This window comes from Andrographis paniculata, unplaced genomic scaffold (assembly GCF_009805555.1).
Source record: "Andrographis paniculata isolate CXL003 unplaced genomic scaffold, ASM980555v1 Contig32END, whole genome shotgun sequence".
Taxonomy (NCBI): Eukaryota; Viridiplantae; Streptophyta; class Magnoliopsida; order Lamiales; family Acanthaceae; genus Andrographis; species Andrographis paniculata.
The window spans coordinates 7,305,974-7,330,685 of record NW_026137565.1 but is presented as its reverse complement, the minus strand read 5'-3'; the positions used below and the strand labels follow the sequence as shown (position 1 = coordinate 7,330,685).

At 34.5% G+C, this 24,712-nt stretch overlaps 5 protein-coding genes across 15 annotated transcripts; 4 read left to right on the top strand and 1 right to left on the bottom strand.

Moving 5' to 3' along the window:
- The first annotated feature begins 7,575 nt into the window (after positions 1-7,575).
- Positions 7,576-11,578, top strand: LOC127247525 (protein SCAR3-like). 4 transcript variants are annotated; one of them, XM_051269391.1, is made up of 9 exons: positions 7,576-8,152; positions 8,353-8,508; positions 8,602-8,725; positions 8,792-8,903; positions 8,981-9,045; positions 9,164-10,796; positions 10,897-10,974; positions 11,083-11,190; positions 11,267-11,578. In XM_051269391.1, exons 1-9 carry the CDS (start codon positions 8,026-8,028, stop codon positions 11,318-11,320), a joined length of 2,457 nt encoding a protein of 818 aa, XP_051125348.1. In that variant the 5' UTR covers positions 7,576-8,025; the 3' UTR covers positions 11,321-11,578. The 4 variants fall into 4 exon arrangements, with proteins under 4 accessions (XP_051125348.1, XP_051125345.1, XP_051125346.1 ...); XM_051269388.1 differs by having other exon boundaries at positions 7,579-8,152; positions 8,345-8,508; XM_051269389.1 differs by having other exon boundaries at positions 7,580-8,152; positions 8,345-8,508; positions 8,990-9,045.
- A 346-nt stretch (positions 11,579-11,924) lies between these two features.
- On the top strand, positions 11,925-16,080 carry LOC127247526 (lipid droplet phospholipase 1-like). Of its 6 annotated transcripts, none has more exons than XM_051269393.1 (11): positions 11,925-12,276; positions 12,686-12,881; positions 13,122-13,189; positions 13,688-13,758; positions 13,988-14,245; positions 14,536-14,699; positions 14,811-14,866; positions 14,970-15,022; positions 15,174-15,342; positions 15,422-15,519; positions 15,611-16,080. In XM_051269393.1, the coding sequence occupies exons 1-11, from the start codon at positions 12,090-12,092 to the stop codon at positions 15,713-15,715; spliced, it is 1,425 nt and encodes a 474-aa protein (XP_051125350.1). In that variant the 5' UTR covers positions 11,925-12,089; the 3' UTR covers positions 15,716-16,080. The 6 variants fall into 6 exon arrangements, with proteins under 6 accessions (XP_051125350.1, XP_051125351.1, XP_051125355.1 ...); XM_051269394.1 differs by having other exon boundaries at positions 11,929-12,276; positions 12,737-12,881; XM_051269398.1 differs by having other exon boundaries at positions 12,129-12,276; positions 12,737-12,881; positions 13,106-13,189.
- Positions 16,081-16,604: 524 nt separating this feature from the next.
- LOC127247844 (senescence-specific cysteine protease SAG39-like) lies at positions 16,605-18,059 on the top strand. The gene is made up of 2 exons (XM_051269887.1): positions 16,605-17,234; positions 17,313-18,059. The coding sequence occupies exons 1-2, from the start codon at positions 16,628-16,630 to the stop codon at positions 17,900-17,902; spliced, it is 1,197 nt and encodes a 398-aa protein (XP_051125844.1). The 5' UTR covers positions 16,605-16,627; the 3' UTR covers positions 17,903-18,059.
- Positions 18,060-18,828: 769 nt separating this feature from the next.
- On the bottom strand, positions 18,829-20,186 carry LOC127247106 (probable inactive dual specificity protein phosphatase-like At4g18593). Of its 3 annotated transcripts, none has more exons than XM_051268819.1 (3): positions 20,116-20,186; positions 19,328-19,564; positions 18,829-19,214 (listed from the first exon to the last, which is right to left on the bottom strand). In XM_051268819.1, exons 2-3 carry the CDS (start codon positions 19,557-19,559, stop codon positions 19,060-19,062), a joined length of 387 nt encoding a protein of 128 aa, XP_051124776.1. In that variant the 5' UTR covers positions 19,560-19,564; positions 20,116-20,186; the 3' UTR covers positions 18,829-19,059. The 3 variants fall into 3 exon arrangements, with proteins under 3 accessions (XP_051124776.1, XP_051124774.1, XP_051124775.1); XM_051268817.1 differs by having other exon boundaries at positions 19,328-19,646; positions 20,116-20,131; XM_051268818.1 differs by having other exon boundaries at positions 20,067-20,124.
- Positions 20,187-22,632: 2,446 nt separating this feature from the next.
- Positions 22,633-24,649, top strand: LOC127247164 (transcription factor bHLH30-like). Its single transcript, XM_051268900.1, has 2 exons — positions 22,633-23,465; positions 23,982-24,649. Exons 1-2 carry the CDS (start codon positions 23,238-23,240, stop codon positions 24,426-24,428), a joined length of 675 nt encoding a protein of 224 aa, XP_051124857.1. The 5' UTR covers positions 22,633-23,237; the 3' UTR covers positions 24,429-24,649.
- Positions 24,650-24,712: the final 63 nt, after the last annotated feature.

Below are 24,712 nucleotides of genomic sequence, written 5' to 3'. Positions count from 1 at the left end.
TTTTAAAATGCACTAACTGCATAAATATATTTATATAATTATTTTCAAATTTCTTTTTATCGCATATAGTTACTGTGATATGTTTATTTAATATCGAGTAATAATAATAATAATGATAATAATAATAATAATAATAATAATGATTACTGCATCCGCCATTAAGCTTATGGTTCCTCGTGACATCAAAAAAAAATAAAATTCGATCCAACAAGTAGCATGACTTGACCTAATTCATATTATATACTTTAGGGTGTGTTTGTTTGGGGTTTGAATTTTGAGTTGAGATTTGAATAGTAAAATTTTTGAATTTGAATAATTGTATAATATGATATAAATAGGTGTTGATGTGATATTTTGAATGTAAAATTATTTTTTTTTTGTATAATATAAAAAATAGGTATTTAATTTTATGTTTTGAAAAAAAAAATGAGATAAATAGTGTATTTAGAGGAAAATCCACCAAACAAACACACCCTGAGAGTGTCACAAGCCACCATAGATTTTATTTTATTTCACATTTAAAATGCACACATATATGCATATATATATATATTATATATACACACGTATTTTGATCATTTTCTGAAACCTCGTATTTTCGAATAAATACGCTATATTGCTTGTTTTGGAATGAGATTTGTCTACTTATACTTTTTATTTTTATTTTTATTTTTTTTGAATGATGCGAGAATTCGCAGCCGCTACCCGAAAATGCGCACGGAGTAAATTTTTTGTCGAGCCTAATACCCTGCAAACTAGGTCCGACAAACAAGTCATGTGTCTTAGCATGTTTTATTTTTATTTTTTTCTTTTTTAATAGTAGTTTAAATATATCTTTTTATTAAAAAAAATTCTATTTATTTTGATATAAATCAATGAATATTCATGGTTTTAAAAAATGAAAATAGTTATAAGGTAAACAAAATTATAATATATCCTTTTTATTATTTAATAAATAATTTTTCATTCAAATTTTTATACTGTATTAATTTATATTTAAAATATTACATCTAACATTTATTTAAAAAAAAAACAACAATAAAAAAATAAAAGAAGCAAATTAAACAACGATAACAAAATACAAAGAATTGAATATTAATAATACTACACGAAATAAGTAAAAACGAACATAGGATTCTTTTGAGAATTTTTTCTGATACGTTCCCAATATATATAATATATTTTATTTTTTTAAAAAAAATAATAATTAATCCAAAGTATTACTTTCTCGTTCAAATAATAAATATACATTTATTTTTTGCGCGAAATTTAAGAACTAATAGTATTTTAATTACAGTAGATAAGTAAAAGTTGTATAATGATATTTTTATCCTTAATTTTTTGGTATAATTTTGGTATAATAGTAATGATGTGATGTAAAGTAAATGATTGTTTGGTTCAAAATTTTTTTTAATGGGATTGGAATTTTGCAGTAACATTTATATGCGATAGGATTTATTATATTTAGGATTTAAAATCCTATCATGTGTTTGGTTGGAGCTGTTTGGTTCAAGAATTTTAATTTTTTATATTTTAAATGAGCGTAATTATCCTTCACGAGTTTTATTTATTATAATAAATTAAACTTTACATTCATTTTTTTCTCCGTAAACTTTACTTTTTACTATATTTAGTGTATTCTAATAAAAAAAATTTAATATTATTTTCGATTAATAATAAAAAATATAATATATATTCATACAAAATATATATTGTAATATATAATCTATACACTAAAAAATACGATAATTTAATTATTTTTTATGCTATCAACATTCTTTTTCATATTTAATATAAAAAAGCACTTTAAACTAAAAATATAAAATTAATACACTATAGTAAAATAAATTTAAATTATTAATTGATATTTTAAATTATTAATTTATTTAAATTATCATTAGTAAAATAATTAAATATAAATAACATTAATAATTATAAATAAATATATGATTTGTAGTACTATGCTTAAATATAATATTATATTTTATAAAACTAATAAAATATAATTTAAATGTAAATATATATTTATATACATTTAATATTAAAAAGAAAAAGAAATATATTTTTTTTTATGAGATGGTATAATAGTAAATAAACTACATGGGATTTTAAAGTAACATGGGGTACACTGTTATTGAAAAATCATGCATTTAAAATCCCATATACTTAAAATTTCATCATCAATTTTATAACCAAATATAGATTCATTAGAATTTTAAAATTCAAATTCCATAGAATCCCACCAAATTCACGAACGAAACAGCCCCTAAGATATTTGTGAAAAAAAATAGGATATTTAATGAAATAGTTACTTTGTAATTGGGCGTACAAAATAGAAATATATATACTTGTAGCTGGATGGAAGGAGTATTTTTTTTTTATATTAGACATAATTCTTCATATCTTAAATTATAATAATAATAATAACTCAAACTAAAACACCAAATAAATACACCCCATAATTTTGAAGTATTTTGGTATTTTGGATTGTCCATAAGTAGTCAATTTGATAAAAATGTGTATGGAATGTAATATTTTAAATAACAAATAAATTATGATATGATAATTCTTTAGTAATCAAATTTAAATAATTAATATGAAAACATAGCCTATGCTATGTTGAAAATGAAAACAAATTTGAATATAATACTCCCCTCATCTCTCCTATTTTATGCATAAATAATTATATATGTCTATTAATATGTTTGTGTGTAAAAATTACTAATATTTTGGTACTAATATGTTTTTACTTCTACTATAATATGGAAAAAATAATATTATAGTAAAACAGATAAAATTTTATCTATTTGATTATAACCAAGGTCAAATTTACATGAAGAAGGGTCAGATTTAATTCAGCATTTATAAATTTTTCTTTGAATATCCAAAATAAAACCATTTGACAATTAGGCCACCAGCAATGAATTTTCCCCAATTATTGATGTAAATTCTTACAATTAAAAAATATTGAGAATTTGCATGCAAGCTTAGATTGTTCAATATATCCAGATCCATTGTACCATGGAAAATCCTGTTTGAAAAATTGAGAATGGGTTAAAATCAATACATAATAATAATAATAAAGTAAGTGTGAAAATGTGGAATTTTGTACAGACAAAAAAAAAATAATAAATGAGAATAAGTGATAAGAGAGTTTTCACCTTGTCACTTTAATTTGTGGTGGGCCTTTTCAATTTTCAGATTTTTAATTATGGGGAATTGAATATTGCGTTACCTCAATATATTATAATAATGTGAATAACATGATGAGTAGATGAAAGTATATTTGTTAGTGTCATAATAGTGTTCACTTATATTCTTTATCTTTAATTAATATTCAGTTAATTAGGGGAACAATTAATGTGGGATTTATGAATTGAGAGAAAAGAATATTAGAAAAATGTGAAAAAAAATAAAATGCTTAGATACTTAACTCTAAAGATGACATTTCGTACTAGTGTTTTTCCTTTTAATGATCCTTCTTGTCCTCCTCTCTCTCTCTCTCTCTCTACGTCTCTCTCTCTCACACACACACAAAGTATTTGTTTAGTAAAAAAAATTAGTAAGAAATGAGTTGGTGATACGAGTAAATTTGTAACAGTAAGATTATAGATTCAAATTTCTAGTACCTTTTGAATTTGTATGCTGGTCAAAAATTTACCTTGCATTCATTCAAAATGTTTTGTTGTTAATATATACGGCGGTGATTACAGTGATGAATTCTATGCTGAAAAGTACATCGTGTGTTGTTTGGCAGCACTCAGTATTATTACACAGAATACATTATATATTAATATAATGCAAATACAATATATGAACTAGCAATACATGTTGTAGTCACATGCATCACACACAATAATTGATTTTAGCATATGACATACTCTTATACAAGACATGTATCATTATGAACAAACAATATATATTTTTATTATACACAACACATGTTATGTGTAACAAGAACATATGTTGTTTGTCTATATTATTGGTGCTGATGCTAAATTTTTGGAATAAGCACCGTAATCATTCTCTAATATATACTTTGTAGAAGGAAAGTTTAATATTTTTAGAGATTTCCAAAAAAAAAAAAAGATGTTATAAAAAATCAATTATTTAATATTTTGATTAGAAATTTTTTTTAATGTGATATATAAGAAACGTATACAAAATAATATTCTCTTTCTCTGTTCTACAATAATTGATATATTTTTTATTTTTGTCTATCTCATAATAATTGACATTTTTTTTTACTTTTAGATTATGTGTACTAATATGACATCTTCGCAACTAGGGATGTCAAATGGTACGGGTTAGCCCCGGACCCTGCCCGGGTCTGGTCTTAATGGGGTGTGTTCGGATCTAAAAAATTTGGTTCGAGACGGGTTGTGAATTTTGAGTTTTAGACCCCAGCCGGGTTCGGGGCGGGTTACGGGTTTTACTATAAACTCGTCCCACCTCGGACCCGAACCCGAACCCGGATATTTTAATAATTATGATAATTTATTTATATTTTTATACAATATAAATTAGATTATTTATTTATTTAAAAAATTTAAATATAAAATAGAACATTAATTCTGAATCAAATTTATCTTCACATTTGTTTTTCCTACAATTCTCTTTATAGTCGGGACTACTGCTAACCGCCATCATTACAGACTATCGTCAATATTTGATTGTTTTTATTTTTAGAACTATAATTTTTTGGTATTTTGACGCATGCTTCTTTAGTATTAAGTTATTTTTAAAAAATTTATTTTATTTTATTTTATTTTTATAAAAAAAAAGTTTGTCGGGTTGGCTCCGAACGGGACGGATCCTAAGGACTGGGCGGGTATTGAATCCTAATATTTTCTGATGGGGCGAGTCTCGAAGCCTGCAAAATCCGTCGTGAACCCTCCCCGTTGATATCTCTATTCGCAGCTGGCTAAATTTTTCAATATGATTTTTTCTTGGTATCGAGATAGCTTCAGACTATCATTGGCAAGCTTTGATGATGGACTAAAATGTATTTTTGCTAAAAAGAGTAAATTATCCATATAATTGTATTATTGGGCATTACAAATATACTTTACAAACTATGTATAAAAAAATTGTTGAATTGTATACCAAAAATGTTCGATCAAATCGTTAAGTAATTTTGAACTTCTATTCTAACAGTGGCTCTAGACCGTTTAATTTGCATGAATATATATATATTAATGACATTTGATTTTTTTTAAGAGCCAAATCCATTTCTTTTATAAAATGTATGCTGCTAATAATATACAATCAAAGGACTATTAATTAAATTTAAATAAGAAATGAATTCTTATAATAGTTAATACTATTCATAAACCAAGATTTTCCTCTTAAAAAAGGAATAAAATTGAATGAAATGACACATTAATTACTTGTAATTGAATGGAGAGAGATAAATTAACTTAACTAAACATTAGGTACTAATTATATATGCAATCCGATTTGACTTTTGAGAGAATTTAAATTTAAATTTAAATTTAATATATATATATTTATTTATTTATTTATTTGTGTGTCACCCAAGACGGCGACGTTTTTGGTTTCATTTAGAAAAGAGCACAGCCATTACTCTAATGCAAATTTGTTTGAGATCTTTGTGGGTCCAACCCTTAATCCTCAATTGCGTGTAAACAATCCATGATGCCATTAGTGGGCCCTCTTCATATATTCATTTTAATTAATATTCTTTTCGGACGAATAAAATAAATAATATTAATATTTGTCTTTTTATTTATTTATTTATTTATTTTTATAATAATATGCAAATTAAATTTGACAAAACAAGTTAGACCGTGGAATTCGTAGGACTGAAAACTGTTAGTAAAATAATCTGATGGTACAGGGATGAATTCGTCCATAATGTGACTTGTTTTGTCGATGTTATGTTAACTAATAACCTATAACCTAACTAAAATTGAAATTGGAATGCAATTAAAAATTAAGAAACTTCTATAATTAAAAACCCTAGTTAGAATGATCTCGAATTCAATTTGTATTTGATCATTGATTAAAATAAAAATAATTCTCATAATTATTTATAGACATCAACAGACTCTAATATTTATTTTTTCCGTTCTATGTAGATAAACAAAGTAGTCCAGCAATGGCTAGCCTCGTGGTGTGAGATTGAACGTGTAACCGTAAAATTCTAGTCAATGCACACTTTTGGGAATATGTAATATTATAAAAAATATAATAATAATATTTAAATAGACAACTAAAAATATATGAATAGACAACCTATGATTGCAATTTATAAACAGTAATTTATTATATATAAATAATTAAAAATACATTTTAAATGTTTTTAATATTATACTTTAATAAAACATATTTGGTATTATAAAGAATAAAATTTTATATAAAGATTCTATTAATAAGCAGACATAGCCTAGGTATCGAGTCACTTTCATTAAATTTATAAACAATTTTATTTATCATTTGCCCTAAACTTAGCTGCAGTGTTAATACAGCCCCCCTTATTTTTAATTATTATTATTATTTTTTACGTCCATAATCTAACCAACAAAATTGTGCTCCGAATTTATTTATTTATTTATTTTCCGAAAAGGCATGCCTTTGCCGTACGGCTCTCTTTATTTTAATATTTTGGACATATTCGTCGGTCGATGTTAGTCTCTACAACATTCGACAGGTAAATATCTTATTACAGCATAATTATTGATTTTAAGTAATGGATTCTTTTTTCTTTTTCCTGAAAATGACTATGAAAAAAAAGCGTGTTTCTATCATTGTATTTGGGTAATACTAACGGAGAAGACGCATTTTACTTTTACCCTTTTTTTTTTTTTCCATATAAGTCGCGCTTTAATTGTCATATTTAAACGGCTCGTGATTGCACGTGACTTGTCTTCAATTGTGTTTTTGAGTGTGCTCCACTTGCATGACCCCCCACAGTAGATTTAATAAATTTCAATATTCATTATGCGCGCTATCAATAATTTATGCCCCACATAATAATAAACAATTATTATTATTATTATTATTATAAATAATAATTTATTATTGCGAATTAATCTCAATAACATTTGGCATGGTCCATATGCTTCTATTAATTACTAGAATCGAAGGCCCATTCAAAGTGGGCCTTCTGTGGTAACCCAGCCCATTAATGTAATGAAGACGACGTCCTAGCAAATTCTCTTCTATTTACCATGATTAAATATTAATTCGATATAAACAAAAAACGAGCCTAATTATTTTATCATTAATCCACCGGCGGCTGTATGTACGGTGGCCACCGGAGGGGGATCCGGGAGTCCAGGTCCTGGACGAGCATGCGCCTACCTTCCTCGAAGAAGAGTATTCAGTGTTACGAAAATAGTGTACAAAATACAAAATTTGATTATCCAGTTGCAGTGACGACGTCGCTGATGGTGATCGCGATATTTGTGTAGATGCGTGTTTGGCCAGGGCTGCCTCTGCATTCAATCAATGCATATATTGAAGAGCCCTGGCGGCAATCATTGGATTCCAACTGCCATTCAACTCATTCTTCCTGCATCTGCAAGTGATTTTAGGTTTCTATTACAATTATAGCCTCTGACTGACGGTGGCTGCTGCTTTGTCGCGATCATGGTAGCTGCTGCAGTAATTCCCTCGATAAATTTGTTTCTTATAGGTAAAAGGTACTTGGCCCTACAATGGTGGTTTGCAATTGCAATTTGAGCCACAGATTCCTGCAGAGGGAATCCTCTCGGCCATGGGGCCCCTTTTATTTCAAAATCCAGCCCGATTCCCGTCCTTCCATCGCGACGTCATCTCACTGTAATCAAACAAGGCAACGTCTCATTCTGCTAATATTGCCCACACACATCATTTCCGGAGCACATTATTTTTTTGCATTGATAATGTAACAACTCATCCTCTGCTTCTGCTCCTGTTTCTGCGTGATTGGCTAAGAATTGTGTTTTTAGGGCTTGCTGGAATTCTTTTTGGTTGTGTCAATTTAATTGAGCGATGCCGTTGGTGAGATGGAGGTGAGGAATGCATACAGACTTGGAGCTCCTGAGACATATAACGAGGCCAGCAAGGAAGAGCCGGAGGAGATTCTCGGAGGAGTTGCCGTCGCCGGCCTTGTCGGAATATTGCGTCAGCTCGCTGATCTTGTTGAGTATGTTTCTTTTTTATTTATGGAATTATTTTGTGTTTCGGAGTGGTATTCTCGAGTTCCGATGCTAGTTATGCTGATACAATTGTGTGTTCGAATTGGGAAGTTTCATGGCAAGATGTGCTGTGATCTTCATCATTAAGAATTTTGCGCACATACACTTTGTAACTGTAGCAAGATCTTTGAATGTGATAGCTTTGCAGCGGAAGTTTTTCATGGATTGCAGGAAGAACTGATGATGACATCTTCCCGAAGCCGTAACTTGTGGCACCGTGTTCGACGAATTGAAGCTGCTATTTCTCCTCTCGAGAAAGCTGTATTAGCTCAAAGGAGCCATTTACATCTTGCATACGTTGCAGGTATGGTTGAAACTATCCCAATTTAACAGAATCTCCATTGCTAGGCTGCACTTTTCAGGAGAATTCTTGCCTAATAGCCGAAGAAAATTTCAGGTTCTAATTTGCATGGTCGAAGCAATTGTGAAATGAATATGTTTGAGCATACCGATTTGCCTCGATTTATTTTGGATTCCTATGAAGACTGCGGTGAGCCTCCACGGCTACACTTGCTTGATAGGTATAGTAGCTACTGTCAAAATACTTATCTATTGCGGTGATTTTGATGGTTGTACTATTGTTTTAGGTTCGATCCTGGTGGCCCGGGATCATGCTTTAAAAGGTATTCAGATCCATCATTCTTTAAGAAAGCAAGTTCCCGTAAAGTTTTAGATGATAAGAGAGGAAGCATGATCAAGGTCATAACTAACTTGATTATAAACATGTCTAATGTAAAAACACGATGGTTTGCTGCTTTGCTGACAACTTTAAGCAGGAATTGCAGTCTCAGCCAAGGAATGAAGTAACCCCCGGCGCAACCTTGTTCAACCTTGGGGGCAGGTACGCTAAAAGAAATTAGCAGAGAAGCCATGAAACATACAGATTGTGTTAATGACATGAACATTTTGTTGTGATTTTAAGGAAACAATGCTTAACTAGACATGTTTAAGAATTGCAGCTTAAGATCAGATTACACTGAAGGTGATTTTAGACTGCGACTGCTTTCACCAAGATTGGACATGGATGCTTCGCGGAATGATGCAGTTGTTAGCTTTGAAACTGTGGACAAAAGGGGCATCCGAAGTTGTGATCAAGATCACTCGACATCTGAGTATATTGACATCAGTTTTGATGAGTTTGAAAATAAAAACGATATATTCATGGATGCATGTAATGTCATGGAACTGAAGGATACAACTGATATGAACTACACCAGAAATAAAAATTCTAAGCTGGAGGGAAAAGCTGCAGAGCTGATGCAACAAAATTTAGAATGTCGAACACCATATTATGAATGCGGTGGTTTGGCCAGAAGTTCAGTTGTCATCGGTGGTTTCAAACATAACCCCCTTCCAGTGTCCTTAAAATCATCATTTGCTGCTCTCTTTTGTGTTGGTTGCGTATCTGCCAAGGACTTGTGTGATTCAGCATCTCCGGTGGATAAGTCTTTGCTACCACACAGCGTAGGTTCTTACAGTAATTGGGATGTGAATGATGGCGCATACATAGAAAACACATTGCGCACAGTATCGTTGGATGAAAGAACTGATTGGTCAGGATCTGCTCAAAGACCTTCAACCAAAACTTCTAATGCTTCTTTAGCTTCTTTTCGGAATAATGGTGGTTTGGTAGGACTCCAGCCATCAAAACCAATGGATTTTGGTTTATCGAATAATCATGGTGAACCAGATATAACGCAAAGCTCTGCACACCAGCGATGTGAAGAAAGCAATTCATGGTTTAGGAAGATGAAATGTAAAATTTCTCCTACTGATTTAGGCTTCAAGCTTCATAGTAATGATGTGAGTTTAACACAAGCTGGAAGTGTTCCGACTGATGCTGCAGAAAGGAATGCAGAAGATAGCAAGAATTCTTGTCGAATATTTGAGCAGGGCACTAGACTGCATACAACCAAACGAAATGATTCTGAGTATCAAACACTCTCTGGTCGAACTAAAGATCTGTTCAGACATGAGCTGTCAATACCTTCACCTCCTTCATCACCTCCTTTGAGGCAGATCAAAATTTCATTTCAACCAATAGATTACTCAGATTCCTCGAAGCTGAAGCTTAAGTTTCCACATGGGAGCACTGGTGATGAAAGCTGCAGGGCTGTTCTCCCTTCATTTCAGTTGGTCCCAGAGCTATTGATCGCTCAACAAAATGGTTGTTCAGATTCAGATGATGACACATTGTATCGATCATCTGCTTCTTCATTAGATAATTGTCGCAGTTATCACTATGAATCATATTATGAGCAGTGGGGCTCTGGTGAATCTCCCGCTAACAAAGACACTGAGTTGTTTAGCTTCTACAGCAGAGTCTCTTGTTCGGAATCTGTTTCAACCACAATGAAAAATGAAAGGACTAGCCTTATTGATAGAAACTACATCCAGGGCTCTCATTCCTTTCATTCTTGTGATATTCTGAGTACTCCAGATCCTTCATCAATACCCCCTGTTGAGTGGCACGGAATGAAGCCGAATTTGGATTATACATTGAATCTCAATGAATTGTCATCTACTACTTCTCAGCAACCTAAGCCAGCTCCATTCGATCATGATTTTCCCACAATTGAGCAGAGAAGGAAGGTCCATACCATGTGTATTTCAATGTTCTTTCTTGTTTCAAGCCCTTTACTCATTTAATACAATGTAAGTTTATGATCATATACAACAATTTCTCTGACAGGATTCAGATGGACAAAGAGAGGCTAACAAAGGGAAGAGCTTAGATGATAGGGATTTTCTCCAACTAATTAGATCAAAAGTGAGTTTCTCATACCGAAATACTTTAAAGCTTTTTGTTACTGTGTCATCATCACAGCCCTGTTGGTCCTGATCTTGCACCTTCTTCGCCTTTTGATTGTGGGTTCAGTCCTTCAATCTCAGACCAACTGTAACAAAGGAAACAGCGACGCCATCAGCAAGCCCAGCCAATGTCCATGTCGCTGCAATTCTCAACAAGGCTAATTTGATTCGCCAGGTCGGTCTTAACTCCTATATAGGCACCAAACTACCTCAGCTCTCTCTGATCTTAATTAACTGTGTTCTCCATTCAGGCTGTCGGAAGCGATGATGCAGACGATGATGGCGGCAATTGGAGTGATGTTTAGTACCTTATTCTTTACCTTAAGCCTCTGTGATGAAGGTGCTGTCTGATGGCTGCTTGTTTGATGCATCAGCTGGAGATTCGTCGACAATATTCATATAGTTGTCAAAAAAAAATTTGCACTTTACAAGTTCATGTTTGGTATATGTTCATCTGATCAAACTAAATCCTGGATTTGCATACTGCAATGGTAGCATAATGGGAGTGTGGATGAATTTTTGTTGTGCCCATAAATGTATTAATCCAAACCCTAGTAACATTACCCATCATTCTTTCCCTCCATGTCTAGCTAATAACATCAGATTGTTAGTTCTGTAACTCAGTCCTGCAATTCAAGAAAGGGTATTCTTGTCTTTCCCTGTCCTTCCCTAAACGACAAATCAATAGCGGGTGAGATTCAAAGATTTGGCTTTCAAAAAGTTCTCTCAGAGTTCCATCAGTTCCACTGGTCAACTCCTGCCTCAATAATTTCTGTCAAAAAGGAATCCTGGCGGGAGTACTTTGTCAGAGTCTTACTCATACGGATATGTGCACAAAATTAATTTTTTCTGATGGCGGCTGGGTGTCCCTACGGTGGGTTATGTGGTCGTGAAGTAAACAGCTAAGCATGAGGTGTGGCGACGCTAACGTAGCCATTTTTTTACGTTCAAGAACCGCAACGGGTCTGACGTCTTTCTCCTATGCTACTAGAATCTGCTGCATTGCCTTTGGATTGTTGGGTATGTAGCGTGTGTGTTCTTCTATAAATGTCGTTGAGCTTTCCCCGCTGACAAATGGCGTCCTCTCCACCCCTCTTTTATATTTCTTCTCCTCGGAATTTTCGCCACCGGAACGCCAGCTCTACCATGACGTCATCTTCGGGTTCTTGCTCGCCTTCGCCGTATTCTTTGTCATATGCCAATTCCCTTTCCCTGTGTCATCATCGCCTGGGGCATAACTGGAATTTCATGACTTTCGTCGGTAATTTCTCGCTCTCCCTTTTTCTTTTAACGGTTTCGCTTTTCCTTCACTGTTTGCTGAACGAGATTTAGGAAGAATTCTTGATCTTGGTACTTCGTCTTTTTCTCAGTTTTTTCCTTTCTTAGCGATAAACCTCTATTAATCGTTTATTTCCATCGATCTTGGAAAATTGTTTCGTAATTGTGGAATCTTTTGCCTCCTCTTCTTGGTAATTGAAGTGTGGATCTTGTTTCTTTAGAATTCTTGAACTCAATTGCCCCTTTTATCTGCTATTAATCTTGAAGTAACTATGAGAATATTCATATTATCAAACATTTTTGTGTTGCTGTGACTTTGTGTGGATCATTATTCGAAGCTCGATTTTGGAAACTGCAAACCTATTGTGAATTACTGTTCTTTTTCTGTTTAGTTTTTTACACGTTCTTGATTTTCACTGTTATCGTTTGCCTGCACCGCGGAGGCGTAAGAAATTTCTGGAAGCGCCTAAGTCTCAAAGCCGAGGTCATGAGTACAGCCCATGGAAATCTTTCATCTAGAACAGATATGAGTAATGAGGAGGACAAGCCAAACCATCTTCTGGTTCTTGTTCATGGCATTATGGGAAGGTATGCACATTATGTTATATATTGCGTTATAATATACATAATCTTTAATCGAACATCTCAAGGAAGTATGAAGGCGAACCTAAATTTAGCACAGTGTAGATAAAGAGTTTAAAGTAGCTATTGTGAAATGAAGCCTTCGGTGTGTTTGCAGTTCATTTAGGGTAGATGTGGTTCCATTGATTCAGCGTTTGTTGTATTGCATTCCTCATTGAGATTTTTCGAAGTTTTCAAATGTTGCAGCCCGAGTGATTGGACATGTTTTGAAGCAGAGCTAAGGAAGCGATTGGGTAAAAACTTCTTGATATATGGTATGTAACTAGAGCAAGCTGTAAATATACTATATTGGGCAAACAAAATAAGATGATGTCTTAGATAGGATTAATTGGCATGGTCTGAATTTTGTTATGGTTGATCGAAAGTAGCATGATAACTCAGTAAAGAAGTCGATAAGCATAGCAGCATCACCAATGTAACAAACTAGTATTAATGATGGTTGTGGTACTAATATAACATTGATTGAGCCTAGGGCGAGAGTTCTTGGTTAATCATCAAGAGTTTGATTAAGGTTTGGAAGTTGGAACATTGCATTGGAATGGTAAGCTAATATGCAACTATCGAAATACAAACTTCTATTAGATGAGCCTCGTGTGTGCATAATCATATTTTGTTTTTAAAATAATGAGTATGTTGGAGTACTGCCTGGAATGCTGACCTTCAGTTCAATGATTTTTATGTTCCTTTGATCCTTTTTGTACACTGATTAAGTCGTGTTTAAGCTCAACTAAATTCTTTCATATTCTGTGCAGTAAGTTCGTGTAATATGTACACCAAAACTTTCACTGGCATTGATGGAGCTGGTAAACGATTGGCAGATGAAGTAAGCTTCAGGCTTGTGCTTGTCTTATTATGTGCCACGATACCTCAGATAGTGTCAATCATGAACATTTTTTAAATGTGCTAATGTTTAATGATTTGATTTTCTGTACATTCCAGAGTGCCTTTTTTTTTCTGCCTTCACATAGTGTGAAGTTTGGTCCTTGGAGATTATTGAATGGTTTATTCTTGGACGTGTTAAAGCTTTTTACCCAAATCTTTGGATCAAACAGGTGATGGAAATTGTGAAGAAGACCGAGAACTTAGAAAAGATATCATTTTTGGCACATTCACTTGGTGGATTAATTGCAAGATACGCTGTTGCTGTTTTGTACACACCTAATGTCTTTTCTGAACGTACCGGAAACACAGATTCCTCTATTGCATCAAAACTGGAAACTTATTCAGCTTCTGCTTTGATTGCTGGATTGGAAGCAATTGCTTTTATCACACTGGCAACACCTCATCTAGGAGTTAGAGGAAATAAGCAGGTATGTCTTACCAATGCAAGACCAACTCATATTTCGACGTGTTTAACTTTCACATGTTTCTACTCAGATGTCCTCATTCTATAGAAACAAAATAAATAGATTAATTGGGAAGTTCTCTATATAAGAAAAGAAGAGGTGCAAACATTGTATTTGTCCCTTCATGTTTATTGAGGAAATCACCAAATGTTTCGGTTGTGATAAGTCCCCTTGTAGTAAAATCCATTTTCTGTAATATTCAGTGTTTCTTTGAAATCTGACCTCCAGACAGTTTATCTTCTACAATGATTCAGCTTCCTTTCCTTCTGGGTATGCAATTCTTGGAGAAACTTGCTGCTCCCATTGCCCCAATTTTTACTGGTCACACCGGCAGTCAGCTGTTCCTCACCGATGGCAAACCTAACAAACCTCCTCTCTTATTACGGATGGCCTCAGATTGTGATGATGGAAATTTTTTGTGAGAACAGAAAACCTATTTGGATGTTCTTTAACTGTTCTCTAATCCACTTGAATTATTGCCGGATGTTCAGTTTAAAAAAAGCTATATTACTACTAAATTTCCTTGCAGATCTGCACTTGGAACTTTCAAATGTCGGGTTGTGTATGCTAATGTGTCTTACGACCGTATCCTAATATTCACTCTCATCCGTTGGTTCAGAATGCATGCCCCCATTGTTATTTTTCTCTACCGTTGCATTTGTTGTTTAGATTCCTAACATAAAACCAGATATGGTTGGCTGGCGCACATCTTCAATACGAAGAGAAACAGAACTTGCTGAGGTAATTGATCACCACTTATTATGATTGTTGTTTTTTCTAGCAGAGGTTTTGGTACATATTAATGTGTCCTTCATTCTCTGCTTTCTATTTCTGATCTGCTAACTTATTACGAACTTGTTCCTTGTCTGATTTCTGGTCTTGGAACCGGCAGCCCCCTGGTCACTCATTGGATGGTTACGAGCATATTGTTGGGATTGAGGAATGTCCCCCGGTAGTATCAGAGAATCCACAGTTCCCTCCAGGGGCCGCCAAAGCTAAGGAAGTTGCTCAAAATGAGCCCAGCACCCGCAACACCATAGAATATCATGAGATCATGGAAGGTATTTTAACTGAATCTTCTCACCCTCTTAAGATGGATATCTCTGTGCAGAAGTTGAGGGAAATTCTTGTTTGTTACAGAGGAAATGGTACGCGGTTTACAACAATTAGGATGGATAAAAGTCGATGTCTGCTTTCAGACGGCATTCTGGCCACTCTTTGCACACAACACTATTCAGGTAAGAGAGTAGCTGCAAAATTCCCAATTCTATCATCTCTCATGATCATTGTTTTCTTATTTGATTTCCTTTTTCATCTCTCGAGAAACAGATGAAAAATGTATGGCCTCAAAATGTGGGGTTGGAAGTGGTCGCTCATGTTGCAGACACCATAAAGCAACAAGATTCTTCGCCTTGCATCGGTGCCAGCTCATAGCTATATATATATATTAACAGGCAGACGAGAAATTCTGGTATGTTAAAAGCTCGACAATGAGATGGAATGCGAAGCAAAGTGACACACACTGTATATATATAGTTAGTTTGTGTAGATGAAATCCACACACGATGAGGAAGTAATTCATACAAATGTTCCCTTAAAAGGTACTACAAACTCTGAAAATTTTCCTCATTCGATCACATTAGAGAGTAACCAGTAGCATTGTCATCACTGAAGATCGTGGTAGATCTTTCTTCACCGGATAGCTGATGTTAGCCATTTTTTGTTCCCGTTTTACCAATCTTTGCAATACTTATACTCGGATTGTCTCGACCACAAAATTACTTCACTTGTTATAACTACTTTCTCAAGCTAACACCTAAATATAGTGATTCGGTTGTTCCTGTAACTAATCAACAATAATCTGTATTCTTATGATTTGCTATTACAATTCGGACATTTTTACACTTTTATATATACATATATATATATATATATAATATGGAAATTCGTAGCCGCGATCCGAAAGTGCAAACTGGGTAAACCCTTCCACAGCCGCGATCCAAAAGTGCACATTGGGTAAATCCTCAGTTGAACCTAATACCTTGTAAACTAAGTTCGACAAGGCAAATCGGAACCATGAATTCGGACATTCTTACGCTTGAATGTTGTTATTATGGCTCGTCGCAGGAGGAAAAAATTACGATGCTACTATTGAGGTCTATTGTCACTATGAATATGTAACAATTCTGGTGTTAACAATATCATTTGATACGATTGAAGTATTAGGTTTCATAAATTAATCCAATGCCTGCGTTTCAATTTGGGATTAACCAAGACAAAATTGTAGTCATGAATTACCTTAATTTATGCTAAATAAATTTGATAGAGCAGCGTCCAAGGAAATGTATGATGTCTGTATCAGGAAACAGCTTGCCGGGCTGTCCAGGGACTTCCTACACACACATTATTCACTTCTATAAATACCTCAATGGATTCATTTTAACTTCACCACACACAGCAACTTCATCAACACTTCCCAAGTTATCTATCCATATTCTCAATAGCAGAATGGCAGCGGCGATGACGACGACGACGAGCTTTTCGATGCTTATATTGGCTGCAGTGCTGGTTTTGGGGATGTTGCCATCCCAAACCGCAGCCCGGCTACTATCCGATGCATCAATGGTTGATAGGCACGAGGCGTGGATGGTGCAGTATGGACGAGCCTACAAAGACGACGCAGAGAAGGCGAAAAGATTCCAGATATTCAAGAACAACGTCGAGTACATCGAATCATTCAATGAGGCAGAGTCCCGGACATACAAACTCTCCGTTAATCAGTTCGCCGATTTGACGAACAAGGAATTTCAAGAATCGCGCAACGGATACATAATGTCCCGTGCAAAATCATCTGGAGACTCGTCGTTCAGGTATGCTAATGTGACTGCTCCGTCGAGCATGGACTGGCGAAAGAAGGGAGCCGTCACCGCTGTCAAAGATCAAGGCCAATGCGGTTAGTACAACTACCTGACTGAATTTTGTTTCGACTGATGATCTGTTCTTAATACGTTCGACGTATGTAATAATGCAGGATGTTGCTGGGCGTTCTCGGCGGTGGCAGCGACAGAAGGAATCCACCAGCTGAAAACGACGAAGCTGGTTTCCTTATCCGAGCAAGAACTCGTGGATTGCGACACCAGCGAGGATCAGGGCTGCAACGGCGGACTAATGGACTACGCCTTCGAGTACATCATCAAAAACCAGGGCCTTACAACCGAATCGAATTACCCGTACGAGGGAACTGACGGCACCTGCAACACCAAGAAGGAATCCTCCCGAGTCGCCAAGATTACAGGCTACGAGGATGTCCCCGCCAACAGCGAGTCGTCGTTGATGAAAGCCGTGGCGAAACAGCCGGTATCTGTTGCCATTGATGCCAGTGGATCAGACTTCCAGTTCTATTCGAGTGGAGTTTTCACGGGGGAGTGTGGAACCGAGCTCGACCATGGTGTCACGGCCGTTGGGTATGGGAAGAGCAGCGACGGGACCAATTATTGGCTCGTCAAGAACTCGTGGGGAACGAGCTGGGGCGAGAGCGGGTACATTCGAATGCAGAAGGACATTGATGCTGCAGAAGGGCTGTGTGGCATTGCTATGCAGGCTTCCTACCCGACAGCTTAGAACTCGCTGTCGACTATGATTTGGATCATCGATCCGCTGTTTATCTGTACATAGCATGTCAATTATTGTTCCTGAATCGGTTCGGGTCCGAAAAATGTACTGCTTGATGTTCTTGTTCATTACAGTGTATATATAGGTTGTACTGATCTACATCCATACTATGTTCAATGAAACATGTGAAAGTTAAACACATCGAAATATGACTTGGTCTGAAAGTGGTAAAAGTAATTGCTTCCAATCCAGGAATCAAAGCAGGAGCTGAATAAGTTTCCAGTTGTGAAGCAATGGAGGAATCTGTGTTTCTGATATGTTCAGAAAAGACATTAGGTGTACACAAAACACAACAGCATATCGTGCAATTAATCCAGCAAGTGAATGGGCCAAAAATGATAATCTTTTCTAAGCTCTTGGTCTTCTTCACGATTTCCATCATTGTTTCCGTTTGATCCATAACTATTGCAAAGATTGGTAAAATGGGCACAAAAAATGGCTAACATCAGCTATCGGGTTATGAAAGGTCTACCACGACTTTCAGCGATGACAATGCTACTGGCTACTCTATAAAAAGATCGAATGAGGAATTCTTCTGCAGATTTTTGTCGTATTTAAGGGAACAATTGTATGAATTGCTTCCTCATCGTGTGTGTATTTCATCTACATCAACTACTATACATAATTACATATACAGTGTTGCTTTGTTTCGCATTCCATCTCATTGTTTTTGATGTAAAAACACACCTCAGATAATGTGTTCATAGATACTCCCCAATCATTATAATAAGTTATGTTTGATAAATGAAAATAAATACAAAAACTATTTCACTAAAGAAGACAACAATATCGACATATTGTTTCCATCTATGATAAGGGCTCTATCGTATATTGCAAGGGAAAAAGATCAAGCGTCTAACATACCAGAATTTCTGGTCTGTCTGTCAATATATAGCTATGAACTGGCACCGTTGCAAGCTGAAGAATCTTGTTGCTTTATGGTGTCTGCAACATGAGTAGCCACTTCCAACCCCACATTTTGAGACCGGAGATTATAATGGCATTAAGGAAATGTCGAAACAGATTGATAGCTAAATCATTCTGATATCTTTGGCAAGAAAGGATGTGTCAATGTCATGGCTAACTTTTACAGGAGATAAGTTAGATTAAACACGCGACTCATCTAATCGACTTTTGTGCAGTTGAAATGCAGGATTAACCCATGTTCCGCAACTGCACTGCATGCCTGCCCAGTTGAAAGAACCTAGTCGGGCCTTGCAGCCAATGCACTGGAGCTTGTCTTCCACACAGCCTTCTCCCACTGCCAATGCACAGCACCAGCAGAATTAGGACAAATAGATATACTTTTGGTGAAACACACAGACATATGCATATAGCATACATCATAAACTTTTGGAAGGCTTAAGAGTTAACCTGATTGCATCCATTTCATGGGCTCAACGAAAATGGAGGAGCAGTCAGGCATACTATCCCTATCAAAGCCATCATCTCTCTTTTTCCATTTGAAGCACTTTTGACCTTCGCCGCGCTCGTGGGCTACTATATGATCTTTTGTTGCAACAATTCTCCGGCATTTCTTGCATCGGTATATGAGCGGAGGGTTTGGATCAGAACCTGAATCAATGCTATCCGTTGCTGGCTCCATGGCCTCTGACATTATTACAAATCATTTAAAGCTTTCTTCATAATGATCATCTTTGTGTGCAGAGTTGAGAAATATCATTCACTAAATCTTCATAAACAAACAAATCATTAAAGTCTAATATGTATGAGAATAAGGGAGCTAATAGGAGCCATGATTGTTTAAACAAACTGCACAAAAAGAGAACCTCAAAAGCTAAATAATGGAATCAGAACAGGAATTGTATAATATCAGTTAAATTTACAGTATATTCTGATAAGTGGAATTGCTTGCAAGAATCACTAGAGACCACTATCCACTTCTTTCCTATGATGGTAACATATGATGAAGGAGAATACAGCGCCGAAAATCCCCTTATCTTACAGTAATTTAATATGAAGAACGCAAAAGTAGATTCATCACTGAAGAACAAAATAAAGCAGCGAAACAAACTTATCATTCCAATCCAAAAACAAATTCTTGAGACCAATTAGAGAAAAATCGGCAAGAAATAACAAGCAGTGCACCAACTGATCATTCAATCGAAGCAATTTCATGCTCAGCAGTTTCTCCATCTTACCAGGCGTCTCTGTAATGTAAATGTGAAGTGACTTTTGAAAGTGATTTAATAATACAAGAAATCGATGGAAAAAGGATTCGCCAAGAACGGGTAAATAGGGTTTCTATCATTGACAGGCTCCGGCCCACTTTCAAGAAATTGGCCCATAGAGCACACACATTTTATTATTATTATTATTATTATTTGAAAATAAACAAACAAATTTACTAAAAATAAAAAATTAATATATTATATACATTTATTAAAAGATATGTATGACATTGAGTTAGACGTTAGCTCGAGAGAAAATGAAAAAATCAAAATCCCAAGCAGCTTTGTTATCATTCGAAGATTAAGAGTGAACCCTCCATCAAATTTACAAAGAGGAAGAAGAATGCAAAAGAAAGAAAGTCAAGAGATGGAAAAATTAATGTCCCCTAAGAATGACGTGTTGGTGTGGAAACAGTGAAGGCAAATTATCGACACCTACCTGTTGGCAGAAGTTGACTTATAACCGAAAGGTCAAATTTTCGACTCCTATAAGTCTTGTCTACCACTTAAGATTCACTTACAGTGATTGATCTTGCGAAATTAGTTTGTAAACTATTAAGTTCGACAGATCATGATTTATCACAAAGCACAAGACCTAATTTGCAGATTGTTAAGTTCAAATGAGATTTATCTAAAGTGCACTCGAAGAATAAAAAAGGGTGAATTCTCATATTTTAAAACAAGGAGAAATTAAAAAGAAAAGTGAAGAAAGAATGAAAAAAGTAATAAAGAAAAAATCATAGAAAAAACAAAAGAAAAATTTGCAAATCGAACAATAAAAAGTAAAGAAAATAAAATTAAAAAATAAAAAACAAAGAACAATACACAACAAAAAAAGAAGAGAAAAAAAATTGGACACTTTAGAATATATACTTCCTTTGTTCCGTTGGAAGGGTGTCGTTTGCTTTTTCACATAGATTTTTTAATATTAGTATTATATTGGATTGTAGTAAAAAAACAAAAATATCCTTATTAGTATGGTGTAATATAAAAGTAACGGCATTTGTGTAATATATTATAAGTTGAAATGATATTTATTATGTGAAGTAGGTAGTACAATTACTAAATTAGGAAATGGCAACCTTGTTTTAGGATGGACGAAAATAAAAAATAGTAACCTTTTAATGGGATGGAGGAAGTAATATAGTTGTTGTAACTTAAAATATTTGTTGACAGATTATCGGAAGAGCTTGTCGAAAATCGGATGAATTCTCCGAGTTTCTCTAACAAGATCCAAAACTGTGATCGCAAAAATAATAAATTAAAAAAAAAGAGAGAATAAAGAGAATAAAGATAAAGGGAAAAAAAAAAGGTAAGAAGATAAAAAAAAAGATGGAAAAGAAAAAAAATAGGATAAAAATAAAAGAAGAAGAAAGTAAAAACTTTTGCAAAAAAATCCTCTTAGAAAAATGAGATAAATATAAAGAAGAAAGTAAAAAAAATAAAAGGAAAATAGAAGAAATTAAAGAAGCAGAGAGAAAATGGAAATAAGAAGGAAAGTAAATTACATAAAAATTAAAATTTGTATGAAAGAAAAAGGAGAGAGAGGGGTTTTGTGTCTCAATACTGCTTATATTACTCGTTTCGTCTCGAAATTAAATATTCATTTGCTTTTTGTACATAGTTTTAGAAATATTAGTATTATATTGGGATATAGTAGGAATAAAATAGAAATGACTAAAATAACCTTATTAGTATGTGTGATACAAAGGTAATAATATTTGTGTAATAGAAAAATAGATACTTTATTATGGGACTGAGGGAGTATTATTTATCAAATTTAGATGAGTTTAAAATTATATTTTGTCCAAATCTATTAATATCTTAATAGAAAATTAAATATTATTTTATCTCAAATAATATTCGAAGATAACAATAGTCTTTCTTTAAATTCTTCAAGAATATTTCTGTAATCAAACTCTAAAGAAAAAGTAGAGAGCGGAAGAAATATATTTTAAATTTGAATGATTTACAAAAGACTGTACACCTTTATATACAATTTCATCGTAAATAAGTTTAATGCATTTTGAAAATATGTGAATTTGATAGGATATGCTAAAATAAATTTGTTGTCTCTTTTTTGTACTTTTTTATCACCTAAATTTGTATTTTATTTGGTTACGTAAAAATATTTTTATTTAAGAATTTAAAAAAGATTTAATATAAAAAGCAATATATATATATATATATATATATATACACACTAAAATTTATGACAAAACAATTTGAGCATATTTCTATTTCTATTTTCTAGGTGATGAGTGAGTATAACAATATGATCAGTGCAGCGAGTCTCGCTGATTTGACAAAAACACAGCCGCATTTTCAAGAATGTCGGCATCGGAGTTTTCAAGATTACAGGTAAACTAACGTCTAGAAGCTAACCCCAGTGGATGAGAGTGATGTAAAAGTGGTTAGATCCAAACATCAAAATCAAAATCAACATCAAATCATGGAAAGTGGACTTCGTCTTTCTGCCATTCATTAAAATCAACACACTAAACCTCCATCATCAAACCCCTAAACTCTCCCATGGTGTTTAACTGTCCCTTCAGCCACACCTTTTTAAGCCTCCCTCTTTCTGCCTTTAAATTTGCCCTAATCTGACCCTCGTCTCTTACTGTTCATCGAATTCTGCAAAGATTCATTCAAATTGCAAAAAGAAATGCAGGAATTCAAGAAGAAAAAAATGTGGATTTTCTCTCACTGAATCTCTTCCTGCAAAATCTGTATCTATATATAATATATATGTACATAATCGTCTCCTGCCTTGATTGCCCTTTGAAGAAAATAATGTTACCTCTGTTGATCACTCCAGTCATCATCCCTTCAATCGCCATTCTCAGGATTCGCTCAAAAATGCTCTCTTTCTGGTTCTCACTAGCCCTTCGTCCTCCTGGTCTCGACCCCTAATTATATTACTCACGCACCAGACATATTCTCTCTTTTCAAGATTTAGGGTTTTTCCATCTTCGTGTCGCCTTTCGCGAAACATTATCTTCTTGAAGAGATCCAAGAAGTTTCTTATTCGAGGGATTCATTTAATTTCAATTTTCAAGTCTTTTTGGACCTGATTTGTTGTGATCGAGAGTATGTATTTTGGGGATTCTTTTAATTTCAAGCCCGTGAATAAGTTGTCAGAAAATTGGGAGAATCTGTCGATGTCCGTTAAGCAGCCTCTAATGGCGGAAGATGAAAAGGGCAAATTGGTGAAGGCGAAGTCTGCTTTGAAGAGCCACAGCGATGCCGAGAGAAGACGAAGGGAAAGAATCAATGCACATTTGAGTGAACTCAGAGGTCTTCTTCCCGGCAATGAAAAGGTCAGTTTATGTTCTTCTTGTCTTCTTCTTACAATCTTTACCAAATTCAAACCATGAATATGATCATCAAAAAAAGGCAAAGTCAACTTTCGAAATTCAGGTTTTATCCAAATTAATTTGTTCTACAAAGTGCAGAAAGAACACACAGAAAATTCTCTATTGTGAATTCCCAATGTCAACATAGCTTGTGCTTATTAAATTCGCTTTCTTGCATTGCTGGCTAATACATATATAATAGTTCGTCGCTTTCTTTCGCTTTCGATCATCTCTAAGGTCAAAACCATTTTGCATTGCGCAGTTCATCGCATTATTGTAATAACATGGTTGGCTACCTGCTCGATGTTATGCCACAAGCTATTCTAATTTTCTCCCTGCAGCCGTCGCTCTCTAAACACATCATTCGACCGCGCAATTTTTGTCGTTACAATATATCCGCACAAAAATGACGATTAGCCCTCCTCTGTTTTTCTATAGATTATTCGATCTGATTGTCGAATCCTAAATGTCGTTTTCCAGATGGACAAAGCGACGCTGCTGGCACAGGTCATCGATGAACTAAAACAGCTGAAGAAAACGGCGAGACAAGCCAGCGAAGATCAGAACATACCAGTCGACACCGATGAGATACAAGTTGTGAAAAATTATCAAAACAACGGCGCGTTCTTGGTTCGTGCTTCTCTTTGCTGCGACTACAGGCCCGATCTACTGCTGAACATTAAAGAAGCCATTAGTAATCTTCCTTTAAATCTGTTGCATTTTGAGGTTTCGACATTGGGATGCAGAGTGAGGACTGTATTCTCGGCTACTACGACGAGCAATGGTGATGAAATGCGAATTTTGAGCGATGTTCGTGCAGCGTTGGATGACGTATTGGATAAGGTCTCGGCTTCTGCCGATTATGCTCAGCCGTTGATTTATCCGCAGAAAAGGCAACGGATTCGCTACCTCAATTCTTCGTCGTGAAAGCTCGCTTGCTTGTTTGAACTCCTCTGTTTTGGATTGTTTGCTGCCACGCCACGCCGCGCCGCGCCGTGTCGGTTTTCGTCTCCGGTGAATGTTGAGGAAACATGGAAAATTTTTAGTTCCAATTTCCAAAATAATCCCAAATGTTGAATAATAAGATCTGAGTTGCTTCTATGCATGATGATCCTTGCATTGTATTGCATTGCTTGTTTGCAATTTCTGTGTATTGAAATTTCAAAAATAATTTCAAAAATATATTAAATAATTAAATACATTTTATTTAG

What these genes read in the sequence shown, in the direction of transcription:
- LOC127247525 (XM_051269388.1), top strand. Translation starts at nt 8,013, where the DNA reads ATGGAGGTGAGGAATGCATACAGACTTGGAGCTCCTGAGACATATAAC. An exon ending in CGGCTACACTTGCTTGATAG is followed by an intron (nt 8,726 to 8,791) that starts GTATAGTAGCTA and finishes CTATTGTTTTAG; the next exon opens with GTTCGATCCTGGTGGCCCGG. An exon ending in CAATTGAGCAGAGAAGGAAG is followed by an intron (nt 10,797 to 10,896) that starts GTCCATACCATG and finishes TTTCTCTGACAG; the next exon opens with GATTCAGATGGACAAAGAGA.
- LOC127247164 (XM_051268900.1), top strand. Translation starts at nt 23,238, where the DNA reads ATGTATTTTGGGGATTCTTTTAATTTCAAGCCCGTGAATAAGTTGTCA. An exon ending in TTCTTCCCGGCAATGAAAAG is followed by an intron (nt 23,466 to 23,981) that starts GTCAGTTTATGT and finishes GTCGTTTTCCAG; the next exon opens with ATGGACAAAGCGACGCTGCT.
- LOC127247844 (XM_051269887.1), top strand. Translation starts at nt 16,628, where the DNA reads ATGATGTCTGTATCAGGAAACAGCTTGCCGGGCTGTCCAGGGACTTCC. An exon ending in CAAAGATCAAGGCCAATGCG is followed by an intron (nt 17,235 to 17,312) that starts GTTAGTACAACT and finishes GTAATAATGCAG; the next exon opens with GATGTTGCTGGGCGTTCTCG.
- LOC127247526 (XM_051269393.1), top strand. Translation starts at nt 12,090, where the DNA reads ATGGCGTCCTCTCCACCCCTCTTTTATATTTCTTCTCCTCGGAATTTT. An exon ending in GTTCATGGCATTATGGGAAG is followed by an intron (nt 12,882 to 13,121) that starts GTATGCACATTA and finishes CAAATGTTGCAG; the next exon opens with CCCGAGTGATTGGACATGTT. An exon ending in TAAAAACTTCTTGATATATG is followed by an intron (nt 13,190 to 13,687) that starts GTATGTAACTAG and finishes TATTCTGTGCAG; the next exon opens with TAAGTTCGTGTAATATGTAC.
- LOC127247106 (XM_051268817.1), bottom strand. Translation starts at nt 19,571, where the DNA reads ATGTCAGAGGCCATGGAGCCAGCAACGGATAGCATTGATTCAGGTTCT. An exon ending in CATGAAATGGATGCAATCAG is followed by an intron (nt 19,215 to 19,327) that starts GTTAACTCTTAA and finishes GTGCATTGGCAG; the next exon opens with TGGGAGAAGGCTGTGTGGAA.